Here is a 24,061-nt window from a genome sequence, read left to right on the forward strand (position 1 = left end):
GTCTACGAGTCAGGTAGAGTCGCCGGAGTTACAGGCCTACGTGTCATTAGCCCAGTGTAATACGTAAAGTGTAATATCGAAGTGTTTTATTCGTCAGGGTGTAATATGTCATGTTAGAGTTTATTCTGTAACCGTCGCATCATGTGCAAGAGTAGGTCCTTTACGCGCAGTAAAATCGTGAGCCGCCACTGAGGAAGTGGCTGCGCGTGTGACTATTCAATTCGGAACAACAGTTACGGCCAGGACGGGCAGCACTATGTATAGGGCTGTGCCGTAATAAATTCATAAGGCATCAATCAGTAATTTTGTGTTCTTCTTCAGGCATCCCGAGTGGCCATAACAGCTCGGGGGGCCCTACTGCGTTAACCCCTACCTCTAGCCACAAGGCCAAACCTCACAAACTATATGAAAATCAAGTAAAAACCAGTGGAGGTAGTGGGGATGGCGTCAACTCTAACAGAAGTGTTTCCCTGAAAATGTATCGAGCTCATAGCTAGATAGAATTTGCATTATGCAATTCCTCGGAATAAAAATTATTAATATTATTAAAATTGTTACCCTAAGTAACAGTGATAATTATCTAGTTTCTCTGCGCTAGCTCTAAATGTTAACAACACATTTTTTCAATCGACACACACTTTCTAATACATTACTTAATTTGTAAGTTCATAGGTAGCAGTGTAGTCGTCGAATGTATGTGGATACAGAAAACCAAAGTTGAATTTCTAGTCTTTCGGTTATATCGTCGTGGAGTTTTATTTCAACAACGCCATTTTGTAAATGTTTGTTTCATGAAGTGAAGTGGTTGATAGGATTTTCTGGTTTAACATAGTTTACAAACAAATTTGTGGAAGGTGGTGTAGATTTACAGCCCAGCTATGGCCGAATATTTGGCTTCAATTTTTGGAACAGAAAAGGACAAGTGAGTTTTTGATTGCATGTATAAGTAATTACAATAACAAAGTTAATCATTGGAATTGTACCCCCGTATTTGTGAAGTATTTGATATATATACATATAGTTTGGTAACGTAATGTTTGCATCGATTGTATGCACTTATGTAATTCAATTTTTGAAGCTTTAGACTTTTATTGAATTGTTTATTTTTTTATATATAACATTCATGGTGGTGTTGGGTGCTACTTATTTAATTGACAATGCATGTTTTTTTTTGACGTTCGCTCACTGTAAGAGCCCGTCTACAATAGTCCGAACCTGTGCGTGGTCCGTGTCCTTATCCGAATGTGAGTGACCCCACACTGTCTCACCGAAAACTGCCCTGTCCACAATTCCGATGTCCGAATGTATTGATTTCTAAAGTTGTCATCAGAGCGCAGTAAATTTGCCAAACCAAATGTTTTTGTTTATTGTTTTGGCTTTGTAGTTCGAGATTGAACTTATGAAAGTTATGTAAGTTATAAGTGACTTACAACACATTCCATTTCCTTCAATAACAAAAACAAACGGTAAATATTTACAATCGCGGTAGATGCCAAAAAAAATGCTAAAAATCCGAAAATACTTTTATTCTATGCTTTTTCACTTCCTCTTTTCAAATCAACCGGCGGAGATAAGAAATTCCAAATACTTTAGGAGATATGGAATTTTTAAATATTGAACATGTAGAGTAGCGGTATTTGCGAAAAATAATTCTAAAAATCTGAAATTACTTTTATTATATGCTCTTTCACTTCCTCTTTACATTAAAACCGGCGGAGATAAGAAATTCCAAATACTTTAGGAGATATCGAATTTTTAGATTTTCATCACAATACCTGTGAATTCAGGCGGCCACCATTGTTTCTTGTTTACGAGACGAGTATGATTTTTTTCCGCGTAGGTGAACCGACCATTGTTGCTTGTTTACGTTTATGATTTTTTATTTTCGCGACGTAGGTAGAACGACTACATCATTTTCTACTAATGGCAAAGGAATGTGCCCGCCTCTAACGTATGAGTTTTTAACGTTTCAAATTTTAATGTTTTATTTGTTGCGCAAGTAATAAGTAAAAAAATTACGTGAGTTCCTACCGTTCATCCTTTGTCCCGGTTTGTTAGGTCAGGTCAGCTACATTATAAATACTTTAAAACTAAACAACCATTAAAATTAATTTATATTATTTTTAATGTCTGCTTAGTTTGAAAGTATTAATAATGTAACTGACCTGACCTAATCGACCATTTTAATTAATTAGGCATTCACGAACGGTAAATCAAGACGCACATAAAGTTCTGCGATTCCCGATTACACCCGAACCATTTACCTTCGGCCAACCTCGGTTTTATTTATTAATATTTATATTTCCCTGTTTATTTTAATGTAGCTATACTAACCTAACTAACCGTCCATAGTGTTTTAAAGTGTTTTAATGTAGCTAACCTAACATAACATAACTATAATAAAAGTATTTTCAGATTTTAATAGATACTCCTAAACAAGCAACAATGTAGTCGTTCACCTACGTCGCGGAAAAAAAAATCATACTCGTCTCGTAAACAAGAAACAATGGTGGCCGCCTGAATTCACAGGTATTGTGATGAAAATTTAAAAATTCGATATCTCCTAAAGTATTTGGAATTTATTACCTCCGCCGGTTGATTTGAAAAGAGGAAGTGAAAGAGCACAGAATAAAAGTATTTTCAGATTTTTAGCATTTTTTTTGCATCTACCGCGACTCTACATATGATGAAATTAAAAAATTCGATATCTCCTAAAGTATTTGGAATTTCTTAACTCCGCCGGTTGTTTTGAAAAGAGGAAGTGAAAGGGCACAGAATAAAAGTATTTTCAGATTTTTAGCATTTTTTTTTGCATCTACTGCGATTGTAAATATTTACCAAACAAACACCACGTTTTCAAACGGGAACCGGAAATTCAAATATCGTGAGTGTTCTGTTCTTTTTCTGTGTTCAAAGTACACAGGTTGGGACAAAAAGTTCAAATTGACGAATGTCTTCGGACCAGGTAGATTCGGACCTTCGCCCACTTGACGCATGACGTCAGAGGGTCACGTGGACCAATCAGTGAAGAGTGTCCTTCGGACACAGTTTAGAACATTACTATTGTAGACGGGCCGTAAGGTCCTTATCACACTATCAGGGTTTTTTTTTGTCTTTCGGGAACCGGACTGCAATATTGCCGGACAATGAAAATTTTTTCGTCCCTTTCACACTACACCATATTCGTCCGGGATTTCATCGATTGTAGCAGCCATTGACGAAAGACAAAAATTATGCGTTGTGCTAAGTTTGGTTTAGAGATAAAAAAAACAACAGGGCGTTTCTTCGTTTTAAAGAACTTACAAGATGAGACATTTTAAATTTATTTTCGTATGTCAATGACAACATTTGATGAACTTCATGTTCTTCTCAGCATTCATTTGCAAAATTAAACATGGAACTGAGGAACTGTATTCAGCCCTTATAAATGCTAGCTGTACCTATCACTCAGTTAAGTACTGTTGCAAACTAAAATCATGGAAAACCCTAAAACATGTTTTTGTAAAAAAATTATTTTTTTAAGTAATATACTAGAATTCTGAAACAAAATATTTATTTAAAGCAATTAAAAAATAATTTCATTAAATATAAATGAGAAAAAAACTATTTGGATGTTTGTTTTAATTAATAAAAACTGTATCATTGCAAAACTTCAGTCTTGTGTACATTATATTAATGATTACACGTTATTGTTTAACATAAATGGTTGGCATTTTATTTTTATGGTTGGAAATTTTAGTTTTAATGTATTAAAATACAAAAACTATAATATATCTGATATCACCAATACCAGCTTGTGAAAATGTGTGCTACCCACTACAATGCTCAGAAGAGATGTGTTCTACTGTTGAGAAAACTTAATTTTTAAAATTTTTAAAACCATAAAATATGCATAGTTAGTTACATAGGTTTCATATCTCAAGACTGTTATCATTTCTAATTTCCAGTCTCAAAAATATACTAATGGTGATTAAGTTACCGATACTCTTCTTTTCGGCAGGTGTTTTACAGTCAAAATCTTCAACAAACTCGTTGTAAACTTGATGCCATGCTTCTCTTATGAGATTTCTGCCCTTATTAAACTTCAATGTTTTATCCCACAAAAAAGTCCTGTTGTGAACTAAAGTGCCGGAAAGTGTGAATGCAGCAATACTGCACAGTATACTGCTACACAATTATCCGGCTATTTTGCCGCCCGGTGGCCGACAATTGTAGTGGCAATCCAGCGAGTCATCAGGCAGCTGAACGGCGAAACTGCCAATGTTCGTAGTGTGAACGCGCTCATGCCCCTCAATGTATCTCACTGCCGTCTGGTTCCGGGATGGCAAAAAAACCGGATAGTACTAACTCTGGTGCTGATAGGGTAGTTTGAAGAGATCTCAAGATTCAGGGATCATTTGGCCGGGCCATCTCCAATGCTTGACCTATTCATGCCCCACTGCATCCTGCCTGCCTTAACGCTTACCTGCTGGGTGATATTTGGGCTCCACCCGTGCCCTAAGTACACAAGACCAAGGTTTAAAATAATACTCACTGTTTTTTCACTTGATTTACTTGCTGTTTAAACTTGCACAAACCCAGTGTACATACGTAATACAACTCCTGAATGATATGCATAATTTACTTAACCCGTCTTCCCCCAAATGGGATAATGGAATGGGCCGAATTTCCAAGAGACTAAAGAAACTGGTTTTATATATATGTATTTAGTGTGTTGCAGCTATCCATAGCTATGCTAAATTATGGCTTCTGTTGCACGACACGAGTCCTCTGCCCTGAGTTTCGCTCGTCCTTCGCTTCAACCTCTCGAAGACAAGCCTCCCTTTCACTTTAAAATAGAAACTCATAAATCAGTAGCTTATAAAGTGCAACATTAAACATTTTATGAAAATACAAAATTAAAATTTAGACAATAGGCTACCAGCTTATTTCTGCTATGTTACAAATAGTGACTACAAAATAAAGTAAATTAAAATTATTACTTCTAAATTTTGCACGAAAAAAATAACTAAAATCAATGTTTACAATAAAATTGGTAAATATTAGTTCCTAGAAATAATAATTATACAAATTCCAAAGTGTCTCATCTATAATATAAAAATGAATCGCAAAATGTGTTGGTAAGCGCATAACTCAACGCCTGGACCAATTTGGCCAATTTTTTTTAAAAATGTTCGTTGAAGTTCAAAGATGGTTTTTACGGCGAGAAAAATTCGAATAATTGCAGGAGAAACCCTAAAACCAGCCCTTTTCTTTTTCCCATACATAAGTTTTCTAATTAAAACGAGCACTCATTGTTGTTTAAACAATAGGTATGTTCCTAACGTCAAAGAGTCAATTTGCACTTTATTACCTCTGTACAAAGTTCAATCATATCTATCAAAACAGTGTGCGTTGGAGCACAGATAAAAAAAAATGTTTATTTACCTATTTACTATGATAGCTAATTATTGCATGTGACAAAATAATCTATAATATAGATATGCCTCCTATTAGACAAATCAATTTAGGTAGAAGAACCCGAAATGCTACAAACCAAGCTAATTACCGATCTAATCATGCTCTACAATGAAAATAAAAATTATTATGTTTCACATGATTAACAATAACGAGATTACTTATTTTTTATTTATCTTTTTATTTATATTTTTTATTTAATTATATTTCTTATTCACAACACCCAGTATCATGTAAAATCTTAGAAACTTGCATGAGAACAGATTGTGTGAAAATTGAGCCTTAAAACTTTATTGGGATTTCGTTGTAGTGGTATTGGTACAATAAAAAAAATAATCCAATGTGAAATAAAGTGGTTTCTAGGTAAAAAATTGCCTGTAATATCACAGTGCGTAGATCTGCAGTGTGTGGAATGCGATTAGAACTAACAGTGGACCGCTTCAAGAATGTACAAATGCACTTTATTTAAATAGTATTTTAAAAAACTGTGTTTTTATTGCTTGCTTGTGTTTTTTCCATTGATCACTTCTGTAAGGGCACACCTTTCTACCAGCTACATATTGTTTGCCTGATGTTCAAGTTGTGGGGAAAAAATGCTTCAGATAAGACCGATTTCCATCTGCTTTTAATAAACTTTTGAATTAAAAAATATTTTTTTGTAGGATAGTCAAGGAGCATTAATGGTACTTTAAATCACATTTATTTATTTTTAAATTATCTCTTCAAATTTCTAGTCAAGACGTATAGATATTTTGCATACTTTAGTATCATGAAATGTTTCATCAACATCTTGATTATGTACTTGGTGCTTAACATAGCATACTTTATGGCATTTGAGATGAAAGAGGTGTAAAATGGAATGTTTCTATTTCAGAGTAAACTGCTCCTTTTACTTCAAAATTGGAGCATGTAGACATGGAGATCGCTGCTCAAGAATCCACAATAAACCTACTTTCAGCCAGGTAGTAAACTCAAATATGGAATTTGAGCCTACTAGTACAGTTATTGAATTTTCGTGGTTTTGAAGATGTGTAGGATGGTGCTGTTTTTTCTAAAATTTTTACTTTTTTTTTTTTTTTGCTGCTTTTATTGAGAGAAGGCATTTTGGTATTGAGTGACCTAAATGTAATGGCAATGTTCAGTTGTTGATTTTTTTTTGGTTTAGACTGTCTTGAGACATGTTGAAAGAAATGTGCTTTTTCTTGAAGACTTCTCAAAAATGGGGTATTTACAGGTAATAAGAATAGGTCATGAAAAAGTCACGAAATAAACAGTAAAGCAATGGCCCACACAGGTTTGCTATGCTTGCTATGTTCACGGTGTTCGCTACGGGAGTAAAATATAACCAGCTGCATCTCGGACTGTCATTGGCTACACCAAGCTTTGTTACAAATTTTTTTTCCTGCCTCTTGATATTGGCGAAGGCGTTTAATTAAATGTGCCCTTAAAAACTCCTTAATTTTTGAGTGCGCAAGAGTGTACGAAGCAGTTTATAGTTCAGTTATGATGGATAAAATGTGCGTGTATGGGGTTCTGTAGTGATTGAAATTTGGCTGTTTGATTTTATGTTTGTGTGCGTAGAGTTTAATATGAAAATTAATATAATGTTCCATAATTTTTCAAATTTACTGTGTGAGGAACGGTTTAGAATCGGTTTGTAGGAAACATAATGGTTAATTTGGTGTTTTTTTTCCTCCTCAGACAGTGCTGCTCCAGAACTTGTACGTGAATCCCCAGAACTCGGCCAAGTCGGCCGATGGCTCGCACTGTAAGTATTTATTACGCTAACTTAATGATTTACAAAAGTTTCTGTTTGATTGCTTGTTCGTCAGAAGGGAACCAGAATGATATATATTAACGAGCTTTATTGTAATTGACGCGCAGTATATTCTCTGTCGCCAGTGGTTGCCAATGTCTCTGATGAAGAAATGCAAGAGCATTACGATAACTTCTTTGAGGATGTGTTTGTGGAGTGCGAGGACAAGGTATGGTATACTAATTCAGGTAAATTTTGAGGTTTTTTTGGCATTACGTGTTTAAATTTAGCCCTTTTTTTGTCTTACCATGCCGTTTGTTTATTGTTGTTGCTTAGTACGGGGAGATTGAAGAGATGAATGTGTGTGATAACTTGGGAGACCACCTCGTTGGAAACGTTTACATTAAGGTAAGTCAGGTTTGTCTTGTAACATCATGTCGTCTGCGGTAAGACGCTGTCCTCATTACATAGGACCTGGGTTCGATGCCCGGTCTGTCGTGCCTGGTTCCGGTTCTCCACTGTTTCCGGAAACCACCTCGCGCAAATGCAGTTATGGTTCGTTACCAGGAATGGGCCTGTCATATCCTCCAATACCGTCAAACCATCAGTATTCGAAAGATTCAATATTCAAGGGATAAAATTATTGGAGGAAATGTGCATAGTAAATTAAAAAATGCAATTTTGATAAGTCTGAAGTATATTAGGCCTATTCTATTAGTGGTCACCAAGATAATGTACATTTGATATGTAATTATATAAATCAAATTAGCATGTTTATTGATTTTTGGAATATTATTATGTGAAACATTTTGTTTTGTAAATTGAGTTCCATTTGGTGTATCTATTGGTAATGAATAATTAAAAATAATTATTCAACTTTAACTTTTTATCGAATATCAAAACTATTCACAAATATTTATTCACCAACATAAAATATTTTTTGAATACTAACAGATCCTTAGTTACTGTCTCAAATGACCTTGCTGTAGACAAGATAAAATAGTAATAAAACATGTGTCGGTTATGTGTGGAGTTTATGAAACCACATTTTACTAACATTGATACAGTAACAGTTCATTTACAACTATGGAAGTAAATACTCACCTTATATTCCGCTTCTAGCTAAGAAAGATTATGTTTTAATATAGAGTTTCATTGTAGTGGAAAAATGTATCATCTCAGTTACAAAATTGATGTGTTAGAGATTTTTAACATTGAATTGTAATCTGTGTAATTGACTTAGAGTAAACATCAACGTAAATAGCATTCTGTTTGTAGTTCACGTATCACAGAGACAGGTAGGTGTAGAGCTTTGAATTTTGTTTGTTGATTCTGCAAGTCTGTTTGCTGTTTTCTAAATTTTATTTTTTATTTCAGCTATTTTTGACGTTTTTCGGATCTCAATGACAATACTTGTTACATTGTTGTCGCTTTGTTCATCTTCATGGCAACTGCTATTGCATCATTGATGCTTTATTTGTCTCCGTGGCAATAACTATTGCATTGTTTGTGCATCGTTCACGTCAGGAACTTAATCCAATATTTCTGTAATCATCTTTGCCAACATACTGACACAGTATTGATTAAGGAAATGTGAATTAGGAGGCCCTTTAAAAAAAAAGATGGTGTGTTCAGGTAATCTTAATTCTAAATTTTTTTTTAAGTTTATTATCAAAATTAGATATAGCTTTATTTTCCGTTCAATATACAGCAGTTGTGGGGCATGTATAGGACCTAATGAGCGGTGTGAGCTAGGTCTGACTAGACGTCTAAAGCAAAGCGTGGATACATCAGCTAGTATAAAATATATTAGAAGTAAGAATCGAGTTTTACTGTAGGTATTAATTGAATTTTTAAAATTTTTTAATTGAGCTTATGTTTCCTGTTGAAAGTTCCGGCGGGAAGAAGACGCAGAGAAAGCTGTCGCCGATCTGAATAACCGTTGGTTTGGAGGGCGGCCTGTGTACGCCGAACTCAGTCCCGTGACGGATTTCCGTGAGGCTTGCTGCCGGCAGTATGAAATGGGGTAAGGAAACCATCATTGCCGATTCTTCCAGACACAATTGGAGGAGTGCAAATCTGTAGCGATAATTTAAATACGATATTATGAACCATTGATGCTTGGGAGCATTTACAACAGTGATTTATATGCTTCTACCATCTGGCCTTTGTAGGGTAATTACTACGTATCTTGTATACAAGTTTATTTCTTGATCCTGACGGATGGTCATGTATATATTGATCCTGTGGAACATTATGCTTGCTGTTTTAATTTACTACGTCGAAAGATCCATGCCAAACAAAAACTTTTAATATCACAATATGAATAAATTATGTCGGGTCATAAGGAAATGTTTTCTTTCGTATTCAACTTATGTTCGTGATTCATTGTTGTTGTGGAAACAACTTGCTTCTCGAGTGAGTAACCACAACTTGGACACCATGCTGGGAGTTGTCTCTATGTGTCTAAATGCCTGGTTGAAACTTTGTTAAGTTGTTCTGAAACCAACACTTAAGGCCGAGATCCATAGTTTTGCAAGCACGAGGGAAATTATTTATCCCACGAATAGCACTGTCGGTAAAAAAAATGTAAATTACAGCATTATAAGATCAAGCTTTGATTTTTGCAATTGTGGTAGAAAAAATTTTATCAAAAAATTATTTGTTACTAAATTGTAATTAAGAAATTTTTAAAACGACGTATTTCATATTTATAAGAACTGTACACGGTCTTTATTTTACATACAAATCAAATTGAGTATCCTTTACAATTCCTGTAGCCCGAAACTGAAACATTACGTACAGAATTTAAATAATTTTAGTTTAAAACTTGTCATGTATCGGACCCGTGTAGCTCGTGAAATGGACGAATGATGTGTTAGTTCAGCTTTACGCCGCTAGACGTCAGGCACGATGAGTTTAGAGTTTGCCCGCTAGATGTCCCAACTATCGCAGAGGATTTCTGTAGGGAAAAAAATTTATTTTAAACTTTCGACTTCAAAACTTGTTTCGGTGACAGTAAGTCGTTATGTTTTGAAAATATAAATAAGCCAATTGAAAACTCTTCCATTTCCTTCGAACTATATTGAGCAATGAAACATCTATATCCTAATATTCCACAGATATGATTTAACGAAACTCTGTAGAACTTTAATTGTAAACTTTTATTGAGACAAGATTTATTGTTTTTATGATTATAGTCATATTGCGTGGATCAAAAGTGACCTATTAAATGTCTTTTCTTTATTTTACTTTTTACAGCAACACGCGTCCTCTTTCGCCCCATGGTCCGCTCTGTAGGTATCAGGTCACGCAATATTTTGAATGTTATTGTAATTTTGGCAATTTAAAATTTGTGATTTATGTGTAGTAAAGTATTTTTTAATTTTTATAATTTTTTTTTTTTTTAGTTGGTTGGTTTTCTAATGGTATATACGTTCCTTTATTTCCTATAATAAAGTCATATTTTACTACTGGAATCTTTCCATAATATCTTCAAATTGCAATAACTATTTCTCTGCATGAGAAAGGTAATAAATCAAATATATAAAATTAACGTCTGATAGCAGTTATGTCTTGTTTTGCAATAATATTTGAACAATGTGTTGAAATTATATGTATGAAAATTACAAAATACTATCAAATTTACAACAGCTAGAAGCACTGAAACAGCTTTTGCTGATTTTTGTTATAAAAGATACCGATACAAGGCAATTGATGATGAATCGATAGGAATTTTTTGTAACGCATCTAACACGATTTGACACGATTAATCAAAATATAATGTTGAATAAAAAACATTATTTTAACTGGGAATAGTTTAAAAACACACAAATTATTTCAGTTTTATCTTAATGACATGAAGCATATAGTACCCATTCTGCTCAGCCTGAATGATTAGGTCCACATTGTCAATTCTGATATCCAAACAACAAATATCGGGGTTGCCCAAGAAAGCATTGTCCAAACCTATTATTGAATACGTGAATGTTGCGGAAGAATCAGTAAAAATGTGTATCTCATTAGCTTTGCGGATGACGCCAACACAATTCCTTAAAAAAAAAACAAATATTCTCAAATGTACGAATGTTTGTTTCAGAGAAACATTTAGATACTATTTAGAAGATTTTCGATAAATTGTATCATATTTGGTAGTGAATGGTAGTTAAGAAATGTTATATTCTTTAGCCACTGTTTTTTTACAATCCCTTACAGTATTGGTTGGTTGTATAAAGTATTATTTCAGACTAAAGTTGTAGAGACTATTTATTAAGTTTGCAGAAAATAAGAATGTATTTTATATTTTATGTGGCAAGAATGTTATAATTTTTGTTTGTTTTTCAATTCTAATCGTTTGAACCCCCTGCAACAATTTTTTAGACTTATCAAAAATAGTTTTATAAACATTTTCTAGAACACATCTAAAGTTTACAAACAATTTGAACTGATTTGATGGCGTGCCTGCTAAGGAAGTTAAGAAATTCTTTTGTCCTCTGAGCCATTTTTATTTAACCTTGCAGTTATTTTGACAAAAGGTTTTTGGTATAAATTAAACGAGATATATAATAACTCTTCATACGGATGCGCGGGTTATAGCAATTGTCCTATTTAAAAAAATAAACCTTCCCCATTTCTGCCCCATTGGTGAGATATTTTCCATTAACAAACTCGACCAAGATTTCTCATTGTTTTTTTTCTTCATTAATTTGGAAATGTTTCGTGCAAAATTACGTAGTTATCGTGTTCATAAAATTTTATGTATGTTATATATATATGCATATATAATGTTTTGAGATGATGATTTTGGGGACACTAAACTATGTAACGAAAAACTTAGTAGAAATTTTCCGGAAGTCACACAGTGGTAACTGCTACAATAGGAAGTCTTTCTCCGAAATCTACCCAACTATAAAAAAAAAGATCACTTTTATTTCAATGATTTAAAGGCTAACAAATTCATGCCAATACATTTGCATACGAACAGCATTTTTTATAATCACTCTATTAGTTGCGGCATTAATTTTTATAGTTATAAACAAATCCAACTTAAACAAAAAAAACTGAACAGTAAGTATTTAAATGAATAAACCACTTCAGTCACTACCGAAAACTATTTAAATCGTTACGATTCATCCTGTTCCTTATATTTTTATCTTTATATCCATTTTATATATCAAAACAACATGGAAAAAAAACTTCATTATCGATCCAGAAACAACCAAAAAATACACTTGCATAGAACCACAAAAAATACTGCCTTAGCAAGTGTTTCCGCAGTGGATTTAAACTTATAATAGCTTTCGTGTTTCATAAAATTAATTTTAAACTCTATTAAATTAAATTAATTCTTCTAGATAAATTGAAGTTTGTAAGGCCGTGTCCGTATTCGCCTGAAGTATATAATACTATATGTACTTGTCCCTGGAAGTGAAATCACAAGGGCTGCATAACTGAAAGTTAAATAAATTCAAGTACGCAAGTAAATAAATCTGTGTACTTCTCACGTACTTCCAGTTGAAAAAACGTCACCATTTTGAAAAACGATTTTAGGTTATATTTGATTTTAAAAATTTAAGATCTCTTAAAAACATTAATAATTTTTATTATAAATTTGATGAAAACATTATTTATACACGTTTACAAATAAGTTTAAACAATTACATGCACATGCACAGCCTACCGTTGGTAACTACAAAACGTAGGTAAAATAATAAATTAAATTGCCATAAATTCGCAGGACAGTAATTAAGTGTTATATGACTATTTCCGGCTAAAAAAAATTTTCTCAATAAAAATTGTGTGCAAAAATAAAATGTAAACATCCTTTTTGGCTAGATATTACCATGTGAAAAGGCCAAACATTGAACCTGTCCAGATTCGTCAAGGGCAAGTGAAGTACGCAAGGTTGCAAGCTCATAACTACATAACTTGAGTTCGGATCGGCCTAAATAAACATGTTAGTAGTAGTATTATAGTTTGGTTGCTCCGAGCCCAGGCTTCAGGCTGAGGATTGAGGATGGGGTCAATGACCTATTGATCTGGCGTTACGGTGGCAATATTTGGTGTCAAAATTCCCCAAAAAAAAAATTCATATTTGGAGGGAAAAATTCCCGTTTTGAGGGAAAATTTCTCGTTTTAGTTATCAAAACTGTCAACGGCTTTAAAATTCCTAAAAGTGGCTTAAATTCTTAGCGTCAAGCCGTGCTAAGCCGTCGAGGTCATGACCTTGACAATTAGGATGACATCACCGCAATTTTTAATTGTCTCGTAACTGTTGCAATTATTGTGTGTATAAAAATTAAACTAACTGGCTGTAGCGCACTCTAGCAAACGTAAACAAGATGACGACTGTGATGTCGTAATCCAAGATGGTGGGCGTGACGTCATACTAGCGGGTTATATATATATATATATATATATATATATATATATATATATATATATATATATATATATATCTTAATATATATAAATCTCGTGTCACAATGTTTGTCCTCAATGGACTCCTAAACCACTTAACCGATTTCGATGGAAATTGGCATTTAGGTGTAATATTTTCCAACTTGAGAGATAGGATAGTTTTTATTTCGATTAATGGTCTTAATCTTATAATTTTAGAGTTTTCTAATGTGATGTATGTATGAGTTGGCAGAAAATCACCACGGCAACGGCTGTAGCATTGTTGATGCTTCATTCGTCTCCATGGCAACGACTATTTCATTGTTAGTGTAGTCCTCATCACTCATTAAATACAGACCACCAATTTTTAGATATATACAGGTAAATAACTATACACTGGTAGAACAAAGTCGGTCGGGATTTGAAAGTGATATAAATTATTCAAATTAAGAAGACAATTACTAACTACATCTGATTTCTAAAAAGGTCCCCTTCACCAAGTCAACTGATTTCGATGAAAATGGGCATTTATGTGTAATTTTTTCCAACTTGAGAGATAGGGTAGTTTTTATTTCGATCAATGGTCTTAAAAATTTATTATTAATAATAAACTGATCATCAATGTTGATTGGTGTTTAAGCCCGGGAAACAGTGGGCACTTCGTCTCCATGACAACGTTGCGTGCTTGAGAGTCGGGAAACCATCTGTGCTATTCGTTTTTTCTTGGGTACATTACAAAGCATTGTATTAAGTTTTTGTCAAAATTAATTAATTTTCATTTTATTTCATTTATTATAACTGTAAATAAGAGATTTGGTCTCATTTCCCCCTCCCCCCCCCCCCCCCATTAATACAACCGTGCGAAGCCGGATCGGGCAGCTAGTATATATATATATATATATATATATATATATATATATATACACATACATACATACATATATATACATATATATATACACTTTAGCATTAGTGGCGGGAAGTCATTCTGATGGCAGCTTACATGGAGGAAGGATGGGTCGCCATTTTTTTAATTTTTTGCACTCACCGGGTTAGAACCGAGGACTCCGAACTTCATTTTGTAAGTGCGTTTTTAAATAATACTTTATTAAATATTGATTAAATTTTTTATAAATTTTGAATCTTTTCTTATTAAAATCTGAAAATAAATACGGATTCTCAAGATGGTGGTAGTGATCTCATAATCCAAGATGGCGAAGTGATATTATTTAAATTTTTATGTTTTATAAATTTTAATAACGTTAATGCATTTTTTGGACAATAATTACTGTTTTTCAAGATGGCGGCCGTAACGAAAATTGCAAAGATCTATAATTCAAGATGGCGGGCGTAAAGAAAAGTGAAATGATGGCGTTATACACATCCATTATTGCGGGCATAACGAAACATGCAACAGTTCTGGAATCCAAGATGGTGGCCGTAACGATATGTGCAACGGTGTGTTTAAATATTTTTTATTTAAATTTTGTTGATTAAATTATTTAATAAATTTTAAATTTTTTGCCGATTTTATAGCATAAAAATTACGTATTTTCAAAATAGTAGGCGTACTGATAATTGCAACAGTTACGACATAATTCACAATGGCGGTGATGTCATCCTAATTGACAAGGTCATGACTTCGGCAGTTTAGAGCGGCTTGACGCTAAGGAATTTAAGCCGCTTTTAGGAATTTACAAGCCGTTGACATTTTTGATGACTAAAACGGGAAATTTTTCCTCAAACGGGAATTTTTCCCTCGAATTAGGAATTTTTTTAAAAGGAATTTTGAGTCATTTTTGAGGAATTTTGACACTAAAAATGGCCGCCGTGGCGTCAGAGCAATCGGTCTCATACGTTTATGCCCTTATATATTCTTGATTAAAAAGTGACAATGTATAATTGACAGGGCCCATAGCATAATTATGTGTACCAGTTGCGGAAAATGTAATGTAATGATACTTGTATATATAAGAAAAAATATAATTTTTCTCATTAATTTGCAATGGATGTGTAATTATTTTACTACAAAATTTGTCTAATACATTGCTATTTAATAAATAATTTGTCCTCTAATTGTTTTATTTTCATTTGTCCAAAGACATTTAATTATATACTAAGCTTACTAATTTTTACTTTTTCTCAATTTTTCTTTATTATGCAATTTTAAAATGTAAATTTGGTATGCAGCAATTACAATTTCTAAAACGTGAGTATAAATTACTATAAAACTACGTCCATGACTTATATTTATTGTACTAGTATTCCTCGCTCCTAATCACTTAGACTCTGGTTGATTTCCGTGTATTACATCAGTGGTCGTAATTTATGCACGCCTTTTTTCTACTTACCTGATCCAGGTCCAGATCTGAAGCAGTGTTTTGCATGTGGTAACGTGTCAATTTTTTTTTTTTTTTACGGTTTGGGAAGGGGAGAATTACTACTCTTCGCGTATCACTTTATCTAGCCACCTCTGAAATATTATTTTGTTACCTACGACGAATAGCCTACTCCCTACATACGTTCATTCAGGCGGTTTGTGGTAAAGGTATGTGACCCTTTCAGAGTTAAATTTTAATTATAGAAATATTAATTATTAATTACAACATATGTTATTTCATGCCTGTCCAACCTGCAGTACATAAATACCTACAAGGAGAACCACCGGTGATGGTTGACGTCACCCGTAGGGATAGCATGAAGGTGCTCTCAATTTTGTCAGACGCGACCGCCAATATTTATGTTGCAATTATAAATTACTACACGATACCATATTTTGTAAATTTTAATTACGTATTTTTAAAAGAAATTTTTTTGACGAATGCCAGGGTCATTGAGCAACTAATGACATAGATTTCAAACATCATACATGATAAATAAAAATGAAGGGGTCATCGAAAGCCACAAGCTGCAGGTAGGCTAAAGCAAACCAAAAAATGCTTCAGCTCTATCCTCATCTATACATACTTACATGCATAATACATTCAAACAACTAAAATTAGTGCAATAAGCGGCAATATTTTGTGGACATATATTCAACTACAAATATAAATTGATTGTATAAAAAGGTCATTTTTATATCGTCGTACAGAAAACTATAAATTTTAATCATATACCCAAAAATATCACTTTACAACAGAAAGTCGCGTAATTAGATGTTCAATCATATATCTGTGGCAAAATGTGTAAAGGAAGAAAACCCATAAAAACTCAAACCCTTTTTCGTACAGTATATAACAATATTTTTTTTACGGGAAGGAAAACTGCATTACTGGCCAACCTCACTGATTGTAGTGGTCAGCTGTGTGCATAACTTGCTGAAGAGACCAAATCTGAGAGTTTCGCCACCAACCCACCGCGGTAAAATGTACAATATGTTTATCGTATAAGTGAAGTGTTCTTTATATTTGTTTGCATATGTATGCACAAAATTAATATTTATTATAATTCTGCTGGGTTGCATACGGTTACTTACGGGTTTAGAACTGAATTGTACTGCAAATAGTAATATTTATCCTCTTACGCGCTGAGGGTCGAGCGGTCGAAGAAGTCTGGGGAGAATTGGCAGAGAAAACCGAGCGGAAATCTTACCTCTCTTCGAGGCAGGCAGTTGGCTGGCTTTCCCACCCCCCTTTCAAGCTCGTTGAAGAACATGACACCCCGCTGGGCGATAAGGAATTCTAAGAAAAGCGCGCTCTTTCCTCCTACTCCTCCACCCCCACCCACCCTCATCCTACCATAGCTCATCCGTACAGCTAGTGCTCTCTATCGAGGATTTTGGAACTACATGTGTTGTATTCTTTCTTTGCGCGCTCGGGAGAAACTCAGGATCTTAGCCTTAAACCCAAGCCACGCTCTCCCACAGAACGGATGTCCTAAAATTAAAGATGTGTAAAATATATAATTAAATTGTAGCGAAAATAAAGCTGTCTGCCATTTTTACTATATAGTCAAAGATATGAAGATACACGCTGTATCACTTGTATCACATATCGCTGTATCACTTGTATCACATATCACTGTATCACATATTTATAAATTTTTTTTTCAATTATTTATCTATAAAGTGTGGCCAATAATTGTAAAGTTGATTGTAGTATAAGGCATATGTAGTTATATCGTAGTGGTATGGAGGTATTGGGAATAGGTATCGGAATGATACATGATACTACTGGTTAACATTGTAGAAGAAAAACCTTACAAACTATATATATATATATTTTTTTTTTTTTTTTTAGTTTGTTAGTTTGTTAGTTTTATTACTGACGTACAGCAAGCTATTCCAAAATGCTGACTTTCAGTGTTTTGAAATGTAAATAGCAAAATATATGTTTTATGTTTTTCAGGCAGTGTAATTATGTAAAATTCACCATACTTCAAGAAAACTGTGAGAATGTAAATATGAAATAATGGTGTGAAGTGTTTGCAAAAAATGGTACATGATTGTATCCTCGTTGCACATGTCAAATATGTATCGAGATAAAAGAAAAAGAACGTAGAATCTTGTCCTGTCGAGTACAACCAACTTGACTTTTGAGTCGAGCTTTAGCTCTACTCTGCTTGGTTTTTCGAGTCTCTGCCCATCTCTAACAGTTTTATCTTTATTGAATTGTTTTAAATACAGTTTTAAAAGCAAATCATTTAAATTAATAATTTAGACTTTGTTTAACAAGTAAATAGAAATGAAGATGTGATGCACATTTTGTTAATAAACTTGCTATGAATTAAAATTTAAAAATAATTACATTCTCAAACATATTTATAAATATATATATTTTTTCAATTTTTTTATCTATAAAGTGTGGCCAATAATTGTAAAGTTGATTGTAGTATAAGGCATATAAAGTTATATCTTAGTGGTATGGAGGTATTGGGAATAGGTATCGGAATAGCCGTAACAAACTCGGCATGTTCCTGCAAATGACAGATATATTTAGTATTATGTTTTCGAATTTGGCTTATTATAAACAAAATTTACCCTGTGATATAAAAAGAAAAGAAAATTATATTTGAAAATTTTAAGAAAATTACATTTGATGTCCTGAAAATGTCCTTGTCAATTGGTTCACCAGGAATGACGACTTGGCCGTGGGCCGGTGGGTTTTTAGTCGGGGTACTGCCTTTTTCAATTTGTCAGTGCTCCCATTACCTCAAACGAGCACTCTCATCTAGATCGTGAGGTAGTTGTTTTCTCTGTGCCTGCTGATTGGGCACGTGATCTTCATTGTGAGTTTTAAGGATGCTATTTTTTTATTGTTATTATTTCAGGGAGTGCACGCGTAGCGGGTTCTGCAACTTCATGCACTTGAAGCCAATATCTCGAGAGTTGCGTCGGTACTTGTACAGTCGCCGGAGGCGGGGCAGGAGGTAAGCCAAAGAGCTTTTTGATTAACAGTGTTTCGAGTAATTATGTGTCAGTTCCCCCCTCCCTTCCCTGGTTTCTATTCTCAATTCTATGTTATCCTTCACACAATTTCCATTAGCACCAAAGATACTCTTAACAAGACATTAAGTAAATTATATTAAAAAAATATATATGATGGTATTACCACATCACAACTGTTGCAAGTTATGCATGCGGGTCCAACACATCACTACTTTCCAGTCTGAAAAATAAACAGAGTCAAATGGAGTCGAATGCGACGGATTGGCCTCCTGCTGAGGCAATCAGGGTTTCGATTCCCAAACAGGTGGAATGCCAATTTATTTATTTATTTATTTTTTCTCAAATGGATACCATAGTAGATGTTAGAGTGAGCCGGTAGGTTTTATTTAGGGAGATGTCTTTTGAAGACAATCCATTGAAGAAAATCTTAATGTTTCATTGCATTTCCACTTTTAAAAGATGATTATAATTGTTATAATATAGCTTTAATATTAAAAATGAAGCAACCATAATAGTTACTGAATTCATGTCATAGTTTTAACAACTGTACAATGTAATTTTGTGTCGGGACTCCACGTACACTTATCATATGTTTATTCCTTTGTTTTTCCGCAACTTATTTAAGGGTGAAAATTGCACATTTGAATGTACCTCTTCATTAATTGGTTCATTCTTTGCTTTGGGATTATTTGACGTGAAGAAAAGATATTTGTGAAATCCTCGTGGTTGTTTGTGACTTGCTTGTGGTTGCTGTGACTGTTCATGGTTATTTTTGACATGCTTGTGGAGTTATTTGTGACATGCTCGTGGTTGTGGTTATTTTTGACATGCTTGTGGAGTTATTTGTGATGTGCTCATGGTTGTTTGTGAGGTAATGGGGGATATGCTTCGCAGGACGCGCTCGCGATCTCGCAGCCGCGACCGTGACGGTGAGAGGATTGCCGGCTACCGTCGTTCGCGGTCCCGCTCCCCACGCGACCGCCGCGGCGGTGGTGGTGGAGGGGGCGGCGGGGGAGACCGCGACAGAGACCGCCGTCGCAGCAAGGGCGAGCGACGCGACAAGGAGAGAGAGGGCCGCTCCGGCCGATACTAGCGGCCGTCGCATTGTTTTTATTCGCCCCCTGTTCCAGAGACTGCGGATGTGTGTAATTTGTACCAGTGCTCGGCATTTGTGTCGAACAGAAGTTAGCAGTTGGGCATTTTCCAGTGTTGAGACTTATCAATTTTCGTTTGTATGAGTACTGCAATCTTTAATTGACTAGTTTTATCTCTGTACTTACAAAAAGTTTTAGAAGATTTTTACTCTGAATGTTGTTGTTCAGGTGTTGAACGTAATTTGTAACAGTCATAAAATGGGGTTCAATTTCTAGGAAAGTTATTTAGAATATCCTGTTCTGGTTTAGATAAAACTTAACTGTACTAAAAATAGTGAAAACTGTCAACTTCTTTAGCCTTGTTCGTTTAACACAAAGTCCACTTGCTGGAAAAATCAGGAAGTGTTTTGGTCAGAGTATTTACTTGACATCCTGGAAAGTCAAGAACATTCCTTAGTGAGGAGAAAATTTAATGCTAAAGTCTGTAATCACCCTGAATTAAAAAAAAAATTAAAATAGTGTTTTAGTGCATAGTTGTACACGCCATAAAATTACGTATCAGGTGGTTTGGATTTTCGTTTTTGCTATATATGTAATTATATTTTTTAATTAGCTACAAATGATTGTAAATTGGTATTTTGTTTTTAAAAAAAGCAGTTTTTTTTTACAGATATGTTTTCTTGACATTTAAGTTAAGTCATCTTCATTGCAATATTTATTTCATTTCCACAGTAAGTGTTTGAAAGTCCCTCCTTTTCCAATTGTTTTGGTGAAATAACCAACAAATGATTTTATTTTTTCATTTTCTTACAACATTGTTATTTTGCAGTGGGATTTTGTAATGTTGCAGTCTGTTATTAACCTATGAATCTTTACATATCTTACGTTCTTGCATGTTTACAAAGGATATTCATGTATGGATTTGATGTAATCTCATTTGTGTTGTGTGAGAGCAAAATAATGAGGTGTAACTGATATCAACTTGTTAACACTTGATGCTGCCTGTTTTAATACATCTATTAACATTCACGCACCAGCCTTTTCAACAAAGAAATGTTTCCAAAGAATGCAGATGTAATATTACAGGAAGCAATGTGTAAATTAATTTAAATCAGGCATATGAATATCTGTACAATGCCAGCAAGTTTGACTTAATATTTCTTCAGCAGCACCTAAAGTGGATTAATGTAATTTTTTTCTAATGTATGTTTTCACTTATTTTATATTATAGTATCGTTCTTCTTAAATTGCCAATTGTTATTAAAAGATCGACACCTGGAACAAAAAACTGTCTAAAGCTGGGTGCACAATTCAAAAATATGTTACAGGTCATGTGCGCACTCCGTGTTTTTAAACCTATAGATTCACAATAGCACGTAGGACGGTTATGTGCACGGGAGGGAAATGAATATATTTTATTTTTGTTGCAGATGCATGGTGCAACAGCCAATGAGAATAGAGTATGCTACCATTTTGATGGGACTTGAGAACTGTTTTAATTTATCAATCATATAATTGTGGCAAGAAATTGTCGAGATATTACAATGCTCAGGTGTATGTAATTCCTGCTTTAAATATGAATGAATTGCTATTATGCACAAAAAGTCACCAGCAATAAATTTAAATCTTTCATGGCTAGAATGGTTAACTAGTAATTTTATATTTTACATAACCCGAATTAATTAATATGTTGAAAATCTGTGTTCAAAAAATACTGGTCTAATGTCATGGGATAATCGTTTGGTAGTTATTATAGTTATTTACTAACAATACCAACTGAGGTCGGATACATCGCGAAATTTCATTGGCTGAAATTAACAGATGTTAATTGTGAACCAAATTTGCACAAGTCGTGCACATGGTCTGCTGGGCACTCGCTTGTGCTTTTCGATTGTGCGCCCATCAGCATTTTTGTGGGTTCGTTTGAATTTATCATCATCAGGTGTTTATTCAAGTTGAATAATTTGTTTAGTTCAATGGTTTAAATAAAGTAACTTGATACATGGTTCAAGATGTCAATTAAATTTTGTCATTATTATTTGTTACTGATAGATACAGCAAGTGGGACTCATTCAAGAAAAATTTTAAATGAAAAATAGTGTGACATGTATGAAGCCAAGAAAATTTATTCAGATATTTTGATTTGTTTCTGATTGTGATGTATATATTCCTCTCTTTTTCATTTTACTGTATTTTTCATCAATTTTTCTTGGTCTCCTGTGGTATGAGTAAAACATAGTTTCACAAGTTTTTTTTTAAAATTTAATTGAAATCATTTTCAATATTCTTAAGAGATAATAGGTATTCACTCATTTTCTCCCTGCATATGTCCCTGATATTACCATGGAAGTATTGTAATTGAACCACTATACAAACCAAGGCAAGGGAAATTAAATCTTCAATACAGAAAAGAAAATACTTGATGTAACACACTGCCTTGCTAAAGAACAAAGAAATATCAAATTAATTATTTTGTAGGTTGGTTTAGAAAAAAATGGAGATTTCCAACATTTACCATTTTTACAATTATCTTTTGTTGAGGTACTTTGTGTATTGTTAATAGCGAGAGAGAAAAAAATTATTCAAATTTGTTTGGGAAAAATTAAGTGTACCCTGTGCATAAGATTTGAGGTGACTTTAAAATGCCTGATATGTGAGAGTGTACTCATTCAATAAAAATGTAGCTACAGTGTTCAGAATTTTTTTTTTACCATTTCTTATTTTCCCAGATTGAAGGAACACACCAATGGAACATTTGCAAACTAAATACGAGGTCTGTGTTTTTTCTGTTCTGGTTTAAGTCCCTTTTTAAATAAAGTCTTTTTGAAACCTTCAGTTTCACATCCAGGTATTTTTGTATGTTTCTGTTATTTTGTGATCTGTAGTGTCGACAAATGATTTATCCTGTGGGAAAGGTAAACAAATACGAGGGACGTTCCGAAAGGAAGTTTTGTAATTTTTTCTTACACAGAAACTTTATAGCAAAAAAAATACACCATGGCATTATGAACTATACACCTTGCATTTTTTTTAGACGTAGTCACCACCGACATTGAGATCTTTGTCGTGGAGTGCAGTCAGTTTGAAGAAGCAACACTGGTGAAACTGTGTGTCCTGTGATGCACAGTCTGCTCTCTACCTCAGCATTGTCTTGAGAGTGCGGCTTACAATGTAGGGATAAACAGCTCGCACTTCCATTGGCGACCACGTCTGTCCGCCTCGTGATCTGTACTCGGATGACCTCGGGCACTCGTGTCTGTTGCCACACTCTCTTCTTCGGCGCTCTGCGCATGCGTCATTCCTCTGCCGACGCTGCTTCCATCCTTGAATCAGCAATGGGTGTGTATTCTTATGGCAATATTGGGGGGTTTTTACCTGTTGTTTCATCTGCTCGTTCAACAAATGATGAAACTTTCTTTTGAAACGTCCCTCATACATTGTTTTATCCAGTTTAAAAACATTTAAAATGATTTTTGTGAATATTTTTTGGGGAGGGCCCATATTTGCACCCTCCCCCCCTCCCTTTTTTTTTTTTAATATTCATTTTCAAATTGAAGTAATAGATATTGATCAGTATTTTTTGCCTGCTACATATCTTTTAGTAAACATGTTTCAGTTTTTAATGAAGGTCAAAATCTAGAATTTTTTCCAAAAACAAAAGTTACTAAGCAACAGCAAAAGTGTGTGCCCATGGTTACACCATTTCCTGCTGTATGGATTTGTTAGAACTTTGTTACCTTAAACACATTATGTAATAATAAAATTACACCCCTAAAATGATGCTAAAAGAGTAGTATGTTACAGTAATTAATTATAGCTCCAAAGATAATCAACCAAAAGTTAGGTTATTGTTTGCATTACATGAAATATGAAATAGTTACAAACTTTATTTTACCATTATTTTAAATTTCACCCCTAAAGTCTGAGTGGGGTAATTTTAGTTTAATGAAGTGAAAAATCTAAACAGAG

General features: G+C 34.0%; 1 protein-coding gene across 2 annotated transcripts; it reads left to right on the forward strand.

Annotated features, from left to right (window-relative positions):
- The first annotated feature begins 747 nt into the window (after positions 1 to 747).
- LOC134541334 (splicing factor U2AF 35 kDa subunit) lies at positions 748 to 22,784 on the forward strand. 2 transcript variants are annotated; one of them, XM_063384751.1, is made up of 8 exons: positions 748 to 922; positions 6,332 to 6,419; positions 7,159 to 7,225; positions 7,342 to 7,442; positions 7,550 to 7,621; positions 9,106 to 9,239; positions 18,881 to 18,979; positions 19,893 to 22,784. In XM_063384751.1, the coding sequence occupies exons 1-8, from the start codon at positions 879 to 881 to the stop codon at positions 20,089 to 20,091; spliced, it is 804 nt and encodes a 267-aa protein (XP_063240821.1). In that variant the 5' UTR covers positions 748 to 878; the 3' UTR covers positions 20,092 to 22,784. The 2 variants fall into 2 exon arrangements, with proteins under 2 accessions (XP_063240821.1, XP_063240822.1); XM_063384752.1 differs by having other exon boundaries at positions 7,360 to 7,442.
- The last annotated feature ends 1,277 nt before the right edge of the window (positions 22,785 to 24,061 follow it).

Source organism: Bacillus rossius, chromosome 18 (assembly GCF_032445375.1).
Source record: "Bacillus rossius redtenbacheri isolate Brsri chromosome 18, Brsri_v3, whole genome shotgun sequence".
NCBI classification, from domain to species: domain Eukaryota; kingdom Metazoa; phylum Arthropoda; class Insecta; order Phasmatodea; family Bacillidae; genus Bacillus; species Bacillus rossius.